This window comes from Bombyx mandarina, chromosome 03 (assembly GCF_030267445.1).
Source record: "Bombyx mandarina strain Sakado chromosome 03, ASM3026744v2".
NCBI classification, from domain to species: domain Eukaryota; kingdom Metazoa; phylum Arthropoda; class Insecta; order Lepidoptera; family Bombycidae; genus Bombyx; species Bombyx mandarina.
In genome coordinates this window covers 9,100,903-9,112,755 of record NC_143210.1, presented here as the reverse complement: position 1 = coordinate 9,112,755, position 11,853 = coordinate 9,100,903, and the positions used below count along the sequence as shown (strand labels likewise).

Genomic DNA, 11,853 nt, shown 5'->3' with positions numbered 1-11,853 from the left:
GTAGCAAGTGGAAAGATTTTATAAACAGCGCCATACACTACCACACTCCACTTTATTTAAAACTGCTATATTCATATATTTCCGCTTCCTACAGTAGTGCTGTTTCGGTGAATCTCCAAAGATAACTTATTATTTACAGGTGGATACTTTTTTAACTTGTCCTTAATATAAGGTGGTCCTTTTTACTTCTACCCTCCTAGTGTGTGTGTGTGTTTAGAGAACCATGCCAGTGGCTATAAGAACATCTACTATTCAACACGCAGTCTTCTAATAAAATAAAAATTAGTGGCCGTATTGAGTACAATCCCTTTACCTATTCATTAGACCAAGCGGCAAGCGTACAAAAAAAAACAAAAGAGACAAAAAACGAATTTTGTTGTGATTTGGATTTAGAGAAATTATAAAATAAAATTACTTAATTAACTGACGATGGCTCCGATAATACGCTGTGCTATAGACAATTGCAAAACTACATCTGTAAACAAGACTCCAGATGTAACTTTCCACCGGTATGTTTAAATTTATGTACTTAGAGATAGTACACTAAAACAAAATAAACCGTGATAAATTTCAATTATTGCTTAGATGAGTGAACAACTTCACGGCCAGCCTGGTGTGAAATGCAAGTGGAACCCATAAACATCACATTGTGAACCGCCATCCATTTTCAGGCAAGAGATTATGGTCTAGCTGTCCCACAAGGCTTAAAAATATTCGTAAATATGAATGGTTATTAAGACGATAACAATAATAAAGAAATAAACAAGATAGTGACACAATGTTGGCCTACATTTCTTTCATGTTGTAAGCACTAGTTATTTGTTGCTCTAATATCAGCTCAATGGGTATTGCCGATCTGAAAATAATACATCCTAGGTCATTGATTGAACGAAACATTAAGCTTGGTTTAATGGATTAGGGTTAATCCTGCTATATAAAACTCATTTCTTATTTACAGATGCCCATACAATTCTGAAATGAGTAATAAATGGCTCAGAGTACTAAAACAAAGATGCACTGCATTTGATTCCGTAGATAGTAAGATCTGTTCAAAACATTTTGAATTAAAGTATTTTGATGCACAAAAGAAACTGAAAGAAAATGCCGTGCCAACGTTATTTTCTTCTGCTAGTCACTCACTGTCACTGAGGTCAATTGGAAAGGTAACATTTGAAATCATAATTTGATACCTGTTATCATGTCATGAAAGCTGTTATAAGCTACAAGCAATTGTAATTTATAATAACTTCTCATTGAGGGCAATCTTTTACATTGAAAAATATTAATACACTATTATTTTTTACAGTCTGACAGTGGGAAAACGAAGATTGAAAAAATATTAAATAGAATGACACAAGCAGACCTGACTGCCGATATCAAGCTAAATTTGGCTCATTTAAAAGAACCAATGCATTTAGATAGTTTTGTTACAGATGATTTAAAATGTAAATCTGATGCACCTAATGCAGCTAACTTGTGGCTTATGATTAAGAAGCAAGAACATCTCAATACAAGACTTATGGACCTAGTGGTACAAACTAAAAAACATGTGGAGATACTGCAGAAAAGCATGGAAGAATCGAGACTTGTTAAAAAAGAACAAGAACAAAATATAGAATCATTAAAATACATTGTTAAATGTCTTCAAGAAAAACAAACCACTCTTGAAGAGCAGATTGAAATATTGACTGCAGTAGAATCAAGATAAAATATTGCAAATTTTATAATTTAAAGGGGGCCTAAGTATTTCTGATCTTTTCTGGTTTTTAATAATAAAAATTACGATATATAATGAAAGACAATTTAAGTTATGTAGCAGTATTTTAATCACATAGATAATGAATATATTCAATATAATATTTAGCCACACGATTTTTTTTCATTTGGTCTATAGACATTATCACATTTTTAAGTCACAATATATATAAAACAGTAAAAATTTCATGCTAATTAAAGGAACTTATTTTCTGTCCACTTAATAAGTAGTATTTCCAGCAATAGAAACATTACTTCCCACCTAGAAATACCTGAGCACAGCATGTGCCTGTGTGCATACATATTGCATGTCCCTGCCTGTCAAGTGCCTAAAGACTAACAGAGGATGGACGTATTATTCATTTAGTATTAGAACAAAATACAGAAAATTGCTTGCCAGGCAGGCATCTGCTAGATGTGCATAAGCTCCTTAGTTGACAAAATATTTATTTAAGTCTATAAGTCTTGACTTATCGGATGGACGTATTATACATTTAGTATTAGAACAAAATACAGAAAATTGCTTGCCAGGCAGGCATCTGCTAGATGTGCATAAGCTCCTTAGTTGACAAAATATTTATTTAAGTCTATAAGTCTTGACTTATCAGTCTTATATTCCATTACTTCATAATTCTTAGCTTGACATTCTTTTAAAAAGATCACTATTTCCTTCTTAATTGCTTCTCTAAAATATCTCTAAGTTTCAACTTCTTAGTTGCTTTTTCAGGTAATGGTCTACCAAGTGGTACTATCTCCATTTGTTGCAATCTTCGTCTGAATCTTTGATAAAATTCTAGAACATCAGGGTTTGCCCATACATGTCTGGAGTCAAAATCTAATACACGAAGGCTGTCTAAGCTTTGTGCTCTACTCAATGCAACATAAGCTTGTCCAGCTTCAAATATTTTTGACAGTGACATCTCAACACAGTCTAAAGTTAACCCTTGTGACTTATGTATTGAAAAAGCCCATGCTAAAGACAACGGAACTTGCCTGCGACATAATAATGTACCATTCGAATTTTTGACATACCAGCGTTCTGTTCTGGCTATGTATTCTTTTTTGTTTTTAAATCTAACAACAGGGAATCCTTCTTCAAATCGAACAACAATTCCTCTGGCTCCATTAACTAAACCTGAATTTACATTAATATTTTTTAATAACATTACTTGTGCTCCAATTTTTAACATGAGTTTCGAAGGGGCAATAGTTTGCATATCCAATAATGTAGTAGCATTATCACTGTCTTGTGATGTAAATAATTTTCCCTCTCCATCCAAAGCTATCAATTTTGACTCATTTATCATTTTTGAGTCATTAGTATGTGAGCATAATCTAGTTGCTAAAATGCCATCAGCCTCAATTTTCTGTCTTGCTGTTCTTGTTAATCTGTCGCTGATTTCTTTAGTAACACGACCAATTCTGATACTATTGAGAATCGAAATAAATTCTTGATCTGTTTGTCTATGTACCTGTTTTAGTTCAAAACAAAGTTCAATACACTTATCCCAACAATGTGATTGAAAACAAAATCTCTTCTGTTTATTCTTGTCCACTACTGGTGGTAGTTGTAAGAAATCACCACAAAGAATCAGTTGAATGCCACCAAATGGCTTGTCATTTTTCCTAATATGTCTCGCAACAGCTTCTAATTTCTGCAATAATATTAGATTCATATAAAAAAAAAAGTCATTACTAGTGGTAGGGCAACGGCAGTGTAGGTAGGAACTACCAGGTAGGTAGTTTAAAGGGTGATATACAATTGTGCCTTACATCTGATATCTCAAGGTGGATGGTGGCATGAAACTACTTAATACCACATAATCTGAGCTTGTACGCAATAAAAAATCATTTAAGAAATAAATAACATTCAAATTTTAAAATTACATATTATTATCCGGATTTACTGTTAGATCAAGTTGGAAATGTTACAAAGTAAAATATAATCAATGTACTTGGAAAGTAACATTAGTAAGCACTGGATTTTTTTTCTAATTCTGAAGGGATTTATAACCAAGGTAATAAAATTTGAAAGAGGAATTTAAAAAAATGGATGCAGTTCCTGTGTAGACTAAAACTATAGGATAATAATGTTTAATTGATTATGAAAATTCACCTATTTTAAGGTGAATAGAGGTGTCAAAGCTTGCATAATATTATAATGCTGGAGAATTTAATATGCCCATCTCATTATTGTTTCTATTTGATTAATTATTCTTCCAATGAGATCAGTTTGGACGTTCAAAAGAATCAGATTACAGTTAATAATGATATAAATACCTCAAAAAATATTCCATCGACCATTGATATCTCATCTATAATAAGGTGTTTACATTTTCTCCATTTTTGTGCTACCAATGGTATTTTAGTAGCTCTTTCACATAAATTTTCGATAGACCCACTACCATCACCTATGCCAGCAAAAGCATGAAGAGTGGTTCCACCTGGAAAAAAATATTCAATTGCAACACAGGTGTTTTTGATTTTAATTGCTTTATGGATGTGTGGCCTACTTGATGTTAATCGATTACTGGAGGCCATGTGAATACTAATGGTTATTTTGAGAAATTAAATCAAAATCCCAGATGATAAAATTTATTTTTAATTAGTCAAATATTAGCATAATCTTTTCTATTGAATAATAATAAAAAAAAATCGATCCTAATTTAGAATGAATGCAAACTTTTTGAAATGTCATATTTTTTAAATAACTTTATAATTACGCTGAAGCTATTAATACCTACCAATGTGACAAGCTGCGACACCAGTGGATGCAGTGGGCATCGTTACATCAGGAGGTAAAGCTGCCACAATCCTTTTTAATAAGAAACTTTTTCCTGTTCCTGCAGAGCCAGTGAAAAAAATATTTTTTCCACCCAAACATGCTTCCAAAACTCTTTGCTGTTCAGAATTTAACGAATTAGTGGTAGTAAGAGGTGAAGGGGAATACAATTTTTTTGGTGCAGGACCTCTACTTGGGTTGTCATTCTTACGTTTCTTTGAAGGCGGTGATGGTGTTGTGATTGTAGATTTTGAAATTTTACTTTTCGCAATATGAATGTCGGCAACTGTAACTGGGCTTATTTCATCAAAAGATTGGGATTTACCACTTAACAGCTTTGCCCTCATTGACTGTTTTGTTGGAGTTTTATTTGCTGTTTGCTCTTTATCACTGGTCATCTTAACAAATATAGTTCGAAGAAACATTACCAAATTTGTAGGAGGTGCATTTGAAATAAATATTGTACAATTAGCTTCCTGGAACTTAATACTTGCTTTACCTTCAGCCATAAACTTTTTGAAAACATTGAAACTTTTAAGAGCCAATTTAGTCGCGGCATGTTTTTCGGATGTCACTTCTAAAAACATTTCGCGAAATTCGTTCCTGATTAGTCTAAGCGAAGCCGTCTTGTAATGAATTTTCCTAGAAATAGAACCTTGAGTGGTAGTCCATTCCACTGTTACAGCACAAGATAAAAACGATTCACCGGCCTCCATTACTTAGTTATGAATTTTATGAAAATTAATTTTAAATTTAAAATCATGGGCACATTAATGTATACACAGCCGTCAGCCATAGATGATTTTTTTTGGTACAATTTTTCCTTATTAGGAAAGACAAGGGTAGAGGGTATAAGCTCATACAGCTTTGTCTGTTCTATATGATAGCCATAGATAATACACTTTTATTCCAGTTATACGATTATTTTATCATTTCATGGCTTGATTATGAGACCTTTAATCCAAGTCTTTTATTTATTTCTTACATCCTGTTAAAATTTTGATGTATGTTTAGAAGTGAACTATGAGGAAGTTGATTAATCAGAAGCTTTAATCTATTTGGATGAAATTAATTGAAACGAGACGGCATGGGGTTTTTTGGAAAAATCCGAAGAGCTACATCCAGGGGCTTTGTTTCATTGTCTATATTTGTACACGTTCTCAAATGCTAAGTGGTTAAAAAGCCACCATTACTACATTTTTAATCATAAAGAAATACTTAATTTAAAAAAACACAGCGTCGTCCCTCGCGTAAAGCCGGCTCTACACTCACGGTGCGAACGGCCGCGAAAGCCCGCGACAACTGAAAATCAAGTGTGTAGATGTTGTTCACGGCTTCTCGTTCGCGCTTCTATTCGTTCCCGACATCTATTGGCGAATAATAATACTATTTTTGCCGCGAGCGGCCCTATACCTAATATATTCGGCCCTAATTGACAGGTACCTATCCCGGAGGAACCCGACAAGATCACTGTCACTTTCTTCCATCTTCGGTCTTCTTGCCCGGGGGGGGGGGCGGCTCCGGGACCTATGTTCAACTCGCCGAAAGGCGAGTCCCTGGGAGAACCTCCCTGCGCTGTACTAGCCAGCAGTGATAGCAGGGAGGGGTAGTGCCTATGCCGTAAAAACGGCAATCAGCGGGGTTTAGGAGAGGGTTGGGAAGATCGCTAGCCTGTGAGAGTGCCACAGAAAGCCTGATCGTAGCGATCCTTTTTGCCTTGAAAAAGACAGTTGGTATGGGGTATTCACGGTCACTACACTGTCGTGCATAATTGTGAGTTCCGAGACGTAGATCGCAAGCGAGCAACGGATCGGAAAGCACGTCCACACACGACCGAGTCGTGAGCGAGAATGACCATTATCCGGGTAATCAAGTCCGCTCGCGTTGAGTTACTTGATTTTCGACACGAGACTCGACTAATTCGTTGTGTTGGTTTGATCCGGGTTTTACTGTAAAGTTTTTAAAAAGTAACCCAAACAAGTACAAAACTGTTAAAAAATTTTATTTCTTTTATTTGAAGGTTACACCTAGGAACGAACTTACAGTTAGCCTTGTGATAAGTAGTTATCGGAGCCCAAATCCGAAATCTCAAATTGTGTTGTATAAAGGCTATTCCTCATCCTGAAGGCGGAACACTGAGTTAGCGTAAGGCGTGTGCGCCGTGGGCTACTGCCTACGGCCCTTTAGACCCAGGGGCCTAGCGATGTAGTACTGGGTATACAATTTTTGAAGTTATACTTCCTTAGGCGCGTTATGAAAAATTTATGAGAGTGAAATTTTACGATGCGCGCGCACCGTGACACAAAATGAACAGAATGAAGTAGCGCACTAAATCACTCATTACAATACGACCGACGTAACTTGACGAATTTGAATATAGCCGCAGGTGAACTTTCGAGTATGTACAACCGTCCGATTAGTCTCCTCCCGACGATAGGCAAAATTTACGAACGGCTCCTTCGGAAACGCCTCTGGGACTTCGTTACCGCGAATAAAATTCTAATAGACGAGCAGTTTGGATTCCGCGCTAAGCACTCGTGCGTACAACAAGTGCACCGCCTCACGGAGCACATCTTAATAGGGCTAAATAGGCGTAAACAAATCCCGACCGGCGCCCTCTTCTTCGATATCGCGAAGGCGTTCGACAAAGTCTGGCACAACGGTTTAATCTACAAACTGTACAACATGGGAGTGCCAGACAGACTCGTGCTCATCATACGAGACTTCTTGTCGAACCGTTTGTTTCGATATCGAGTAGAGGGAACTCGCTCTCGCCCCCGTCATCTGACTGCCGGAGTCCCGCAAGGCTCCGCGCTCTCCCCGTTATTATTTAGTTTGTATATCAATGATATACCCCGGTCTCCGGAGACCCATCTAGCGCTCTTCGCCGATGACACGGCTATCTACTACTCGTGTAGGAAGATGTCGTTGCTACATCGGCAACTCCAGATCGCAGTAGCCACCATGGGACAGTGGTTCCGGAAGTGGCGCATCGACATCAACCCCACGAAAAGCACAGCGGTGCTCTTCAAAAGGGGTCGCCCTCCGAATACCACTTCGAGCATCCCACTCCCTAATAGGCGCGCAAACACCTCCGCCGTTAGCCCCGTTACTCTCTTTGGCCAGCCCATACCGTGGGCCTCGCAGGTCAAATACCTAGGCGTCACCCTCGACAGAGGGATGACATTCCGTCCCCATATTAAAACGGTACGCGACCGTGCCGCCTTCATATTAGGACGTCTCTACCCTATGCTTTGCAAGCGAAGCAAACTGTCCCTCCGTAATAAGGTAACTCTCTACAAAACTTGCATACGCCCCGTTATGACGTATGCAAGCGTAGTGTTCGCTCACGCAGCCCGCACCAACTTGAAGCCCCTTCAGGTTATTCAATCCCGATTCTGCAGGATAGCCGTCGGAGCACCATGGTTCCTGAGGAACGTGGATCTCCACGATGACCTGGAGCTCGACTCTGTCAGTAAGTATCTACAGTCGGCATCATTGCGCCATTTCGAGAAGGCGGCACGACATGAGAACCCTCTTGTCGTGGCCGCTGGAAACTACATACCCGATCCTGTAGATCGAATGGTAAACAGTCGACGTCGCCCAAAGCACGTCATTACGGATCCTCCCGATCCATTAACGGTGCTTTTAGGCACCACAAGCACCGGTCACCGTCCTCGTCGAACCCGTCGCTTGCGACGAAGGGCTCGGCGAGCGAATTAACCCCTAGACACAGCCCACTGAGTTTCTCGCCGGATCTTCTCAGTGGGTCGCGTTTCCGATCCGGTGGTAGATTCTGCGAAGCACTGCTCTTGCTAGGGTCAGTGTTAGCAACTCTCCGGTTTGAGCCCCGTGAGCTCACCTACACACGTTAGGGTGAAGCTGAAATAGCCTCTCAAGGCTATCAGCATAGGTAGGAAAAAAAAGAAAAGAAAAAAAGCGTATGTACACTCGTAAAAAAAAATGTTATTAGCATTCATTTTTTAGTAATATAAATGACAAAATTATTATTTAATATAATTCTACTAAATATTATTAAATTATTAACGTTAAATATTTATTATTAATTATTTAATATTAAAAAAAAAGAAATAAATTTAATAAAAATAAAGTATAACTTCTTACGCGCGTACATAAGTACACGCACCCTTTTTTTTATTGCATGTACCTATAAGTGGACGAGCCGGTGAGACGGTGCCGCCACTCACCTCGAGATATGAGTTCTAAGGTCTCAGTATAGATACGACGGCTGCCCCACCCTTCAAACCGAAACGCATTACTGCTTTACGGCAGAAATAGGCAGGGTGGTGGTACCTACCCGTGCGGACTCACAAGAGGTCCTACCACCAGTAATTACTCAAATTATAATTTATGCGGGTTTGATTTTTATTGCACGATGTTATTCCTTCACCGTGGAAGTCAATCGTTAAGCACATATTTAATTAGAAAAATTGATACTTGTCAGCGGGATTCGAACTCCGGTGCATCGCTAGACATGAATGCACCGGACGTCTTATCCTTTAGGCCACGACGACTTTTAAATGCATGTTGGGAAAGTTGAAGGGGACCTCGTGAATTGTCCTGCCCAAATGAGATGTTAGCCCGTTATTGCCGCAACGTATAACTTCTTCGTGGTAGAAATGGACAAGATAATGGTACTAGTTTTCAATGCACCCTACCACTAGTGATTACGCCAATTTATAAGTCTGGTTTTTATTACATGATTAATTTTTATTTATTCCTGCCTTTGCTTATAGCCCTGAAAGGCTATTTCAGCTTCGCCTTGACGTGTAGGGGAGCTCACGGTGCTCAAACCGGAGTGTTGGTAGCACTAGCCCTAGCAAGAGCAGTGCTTCGAAGATTCTACCACCGGATCGGAATCGCGACCCACTGAGAAGATCAGGCGAGAAACTCCATGGAATGTGGAGTGGGTTAAGTTATTCGTCGAGCCCTTCGTCACAAGCGACGGGTTCGGCGAGGACGGTGACCGGGAGGTCCGCATTGTGAGTACGTATTACCCTTAGAATAATATTACCTTATAAAAAACCCGTCTGCTAGATTTGAATGCTGGCATTGTCGCATAGTTTAATAAGAGTCAAGACGTTTTGAACTCCAGTGATAATACAAGGCGGCCCATAAAATAGTTCACTCAGCATTACTACATAAAAAATGTGTTAAATAAAATATTCCAGCATAGGCATTTTTTAATATAACCGGGGTACTTGAGATTTATTTTTATCAATCAAGGTAGATGGGTGAGCTCTCGACCGGCCTGTTATAAAGCGGATATCGGGGCCATCGACATCACAACTTATAAACTATAAAACCTACCAACCAATCCAAGTGCCGCCATCGACAACAACGATGACGTGGATCACTACATAGTATAAAACAAAGTCGCTTTCTCTGTCCCTATATCCTTATGCTTAAATCTTTAAAACTACGCAACGGATTTTGATGCGGTTTTTTTTTAATAGATAGAGTGATTGAAGATGAAGGTTTATATGTATAATAACATCAATTAAATAGTGGAAAAATCAATAATAAATTACAGTTTCCACAGCGAAGCGAGGTCGGGTCGCTAGTATGATTATCTAATATATAACATTCTCGTGTCACAATGTTCGTTCCCATACTCCTCCGGAACCGCTTGACCGATTCTCATGAAATTTTTTATGCATATTCAGTAAGCCTGAGAATCGGCTACTATCTATTTTTCATACCCCTAAGTGATTAGGGTTGTCCATTTTTTTTTTTTTTTTTTTCGGGTAGAGGGCCGAACCTCCTACGAGGTCCCCGCGCAAAAGGGGCGCGCGGGGTATGTGAGACTCAACGATCTGCATGGTGTTGTGAGCAGACCGCGGGCCCAAGGATTTTAGGACCCACCCACTAAACGACTCCCCTGCACTCTTACACCCGACGTCCGATCCCCTCCGAGGTCAGAACCCGGATGAGGTAGGGGGGCTACCGCGGTCAACACTACAACCAGACGGCGCGGCTCACCCCAAGGACGCCAAGCCGACGGAGCCTTCGAGGCGAATCGAAGGCTCTGAAACGTCGGCCGTCTCGGTACGGCAGCCCGTCGGGCCGCCCAGACGGTGCCGCTGGTGTCCCGGAATACCCCGCTGGACCAGAACCAGCCTGCCGGGTCGGGACGCGATACACCGTCGACCGGTCGCTCTATTCACTCCACAGCAACGCGCTAGAGTGCTGGTAGCGCGCCGCGCGGCCTCACCCCCTCAGGTCGCCCCTTGACCTTCACCGGGGGGAGGCCGCCACCTACAGGGGCCGGGACGTACGGGCGTATTCCCGCCTCCGGCCCCCGGCTCGACGGCGACGGATCGGTGCGGAAAGGGAAGAGCTCTCCCTCTCTCGCTCCGCCGCCTCCTTCTGCGAGATGGTGGACTCGCAGAAGTCGAGCATCGCCTTCCAGGACGCGTCGCTGCCGAGCATCGTAGCCACGACGCGCGGCAGCGAGAGGTCCTCTCCAATGACCGCGACGAGGGCGGCGCGTTGGATTAGGGTTGTCCACCCCTAACATTTTTTTTTTATTTGGACTTTTTTTTTTGTTATAATGAGGTATTATGTGGTTGAATGAGGTTTTGTTATTTTTATTATATTTTCCCTCATCGTGCACAGCACTACATACCTCTTTCACTCATTTACCACATCATTACACACTTACAATAAGTTAGTTTTTTTTTCTACACTAGAAATTCCCTAGAAATCTTATATATGGCAAAACAATGTTTGCCGGGTCAGCTAGTAAATTATAGATATAACATGACTGTTCAACATTCAAGGCAAACAAATATCAATTAAATTTATTTATTTAAATAATAAGTAGGTAATGCATAATGCAGTTTTAAATAAATTTTATTTCATTTTTTATTTCGCTCCCGGAGACAAGCTGTCGCTTTGCGGACGGCCTATAATTCATCTCGGGATCGTAAAGCTGAGCTAATTATAAACAAATGTCAGAACTCCAAACTAAATAGCTATTAGTGGTTTAATGATAACGGTGGTTTTAGACAGTTTTCTTATTGTCAATATCATCAATCATTATCAATAGAAAATAAAGCAATAGATTTAATAAGACAGTAGAATCCTGTATCTATATATATAAGATAGTAATAAAATAGAAAGACGTGACTAAAGTAATGTAGTTAATATAAAATATTCACGCCGGATTTAGATTAATTTTCCGTTTCTTTGTTAGCTGTTAGAAGATGTGCATCTTCAAAACTCTTGAACCGATTTTCGATGTGTTGTGAGTTTGTAACGAAACCGATGTAGATTTTACAGGTAGACTGAGA

The 11,853-nt window shown here is 39.8% G+C and overlaps 2 protein-coding genes across 3 annotated transcripts; one reads left to right on the top strand and one right to left on the bottom strand.

The window, feature by feature from the left end:
• Positions 1-327: 327 nt before the first annotated feature.
• LOC114251581 (uncharacterized) lies at positions 328-1,965 on the top strand. Of its 2 annotated transcripts, none has more exons than XM_028185905.2 (3): positions 328-509; positions 959-1,163; positions 1,307-1,965. In XM_028185905.2, exons 1-3 carry the CDS (start codon positions 430-432, stop codon positions 1,706-1,708), a joined length of 687 nt encoding a protein of 228 aa, XP_028041706.1. In that variant the 5' UTR covers positions 328-429; the 3' UTR covers positions 1,709-1,965. The 2 variants fall into 2 exon arrangements, with proteins under 2 accessions (XP_028041706.1, XP_089596198.1); XM_089740072.1 differs by lacking the exon at positions 328-509 and adding an exon at positions 557-671.
• On the bottom strand, positions 1,803-5,354 carry Pif1 (Pif1 DNA helicase). Its single transcript, XM_028185917.2, has 3 exons — positions 4,500-5,354; positions 4,036-4,199; positions 1,803-3,410 (listed from the first exon to the last, which is right to left on the bottom strand). Exons 1-3 carry the CDS (start codon positions 5,251-5,253, stop codon positions 2,418-2,420), a joined length of 1,911 nt encoding a protein of 636 aa, XP_028041718.2. The 5' UTR covers positions 5,254-5,354; the 3' UTR covers positions 1,803-2,417.
• Between the last annotated feature and the right edge of the window lie 6,499 nt (positions 5,355-11,853).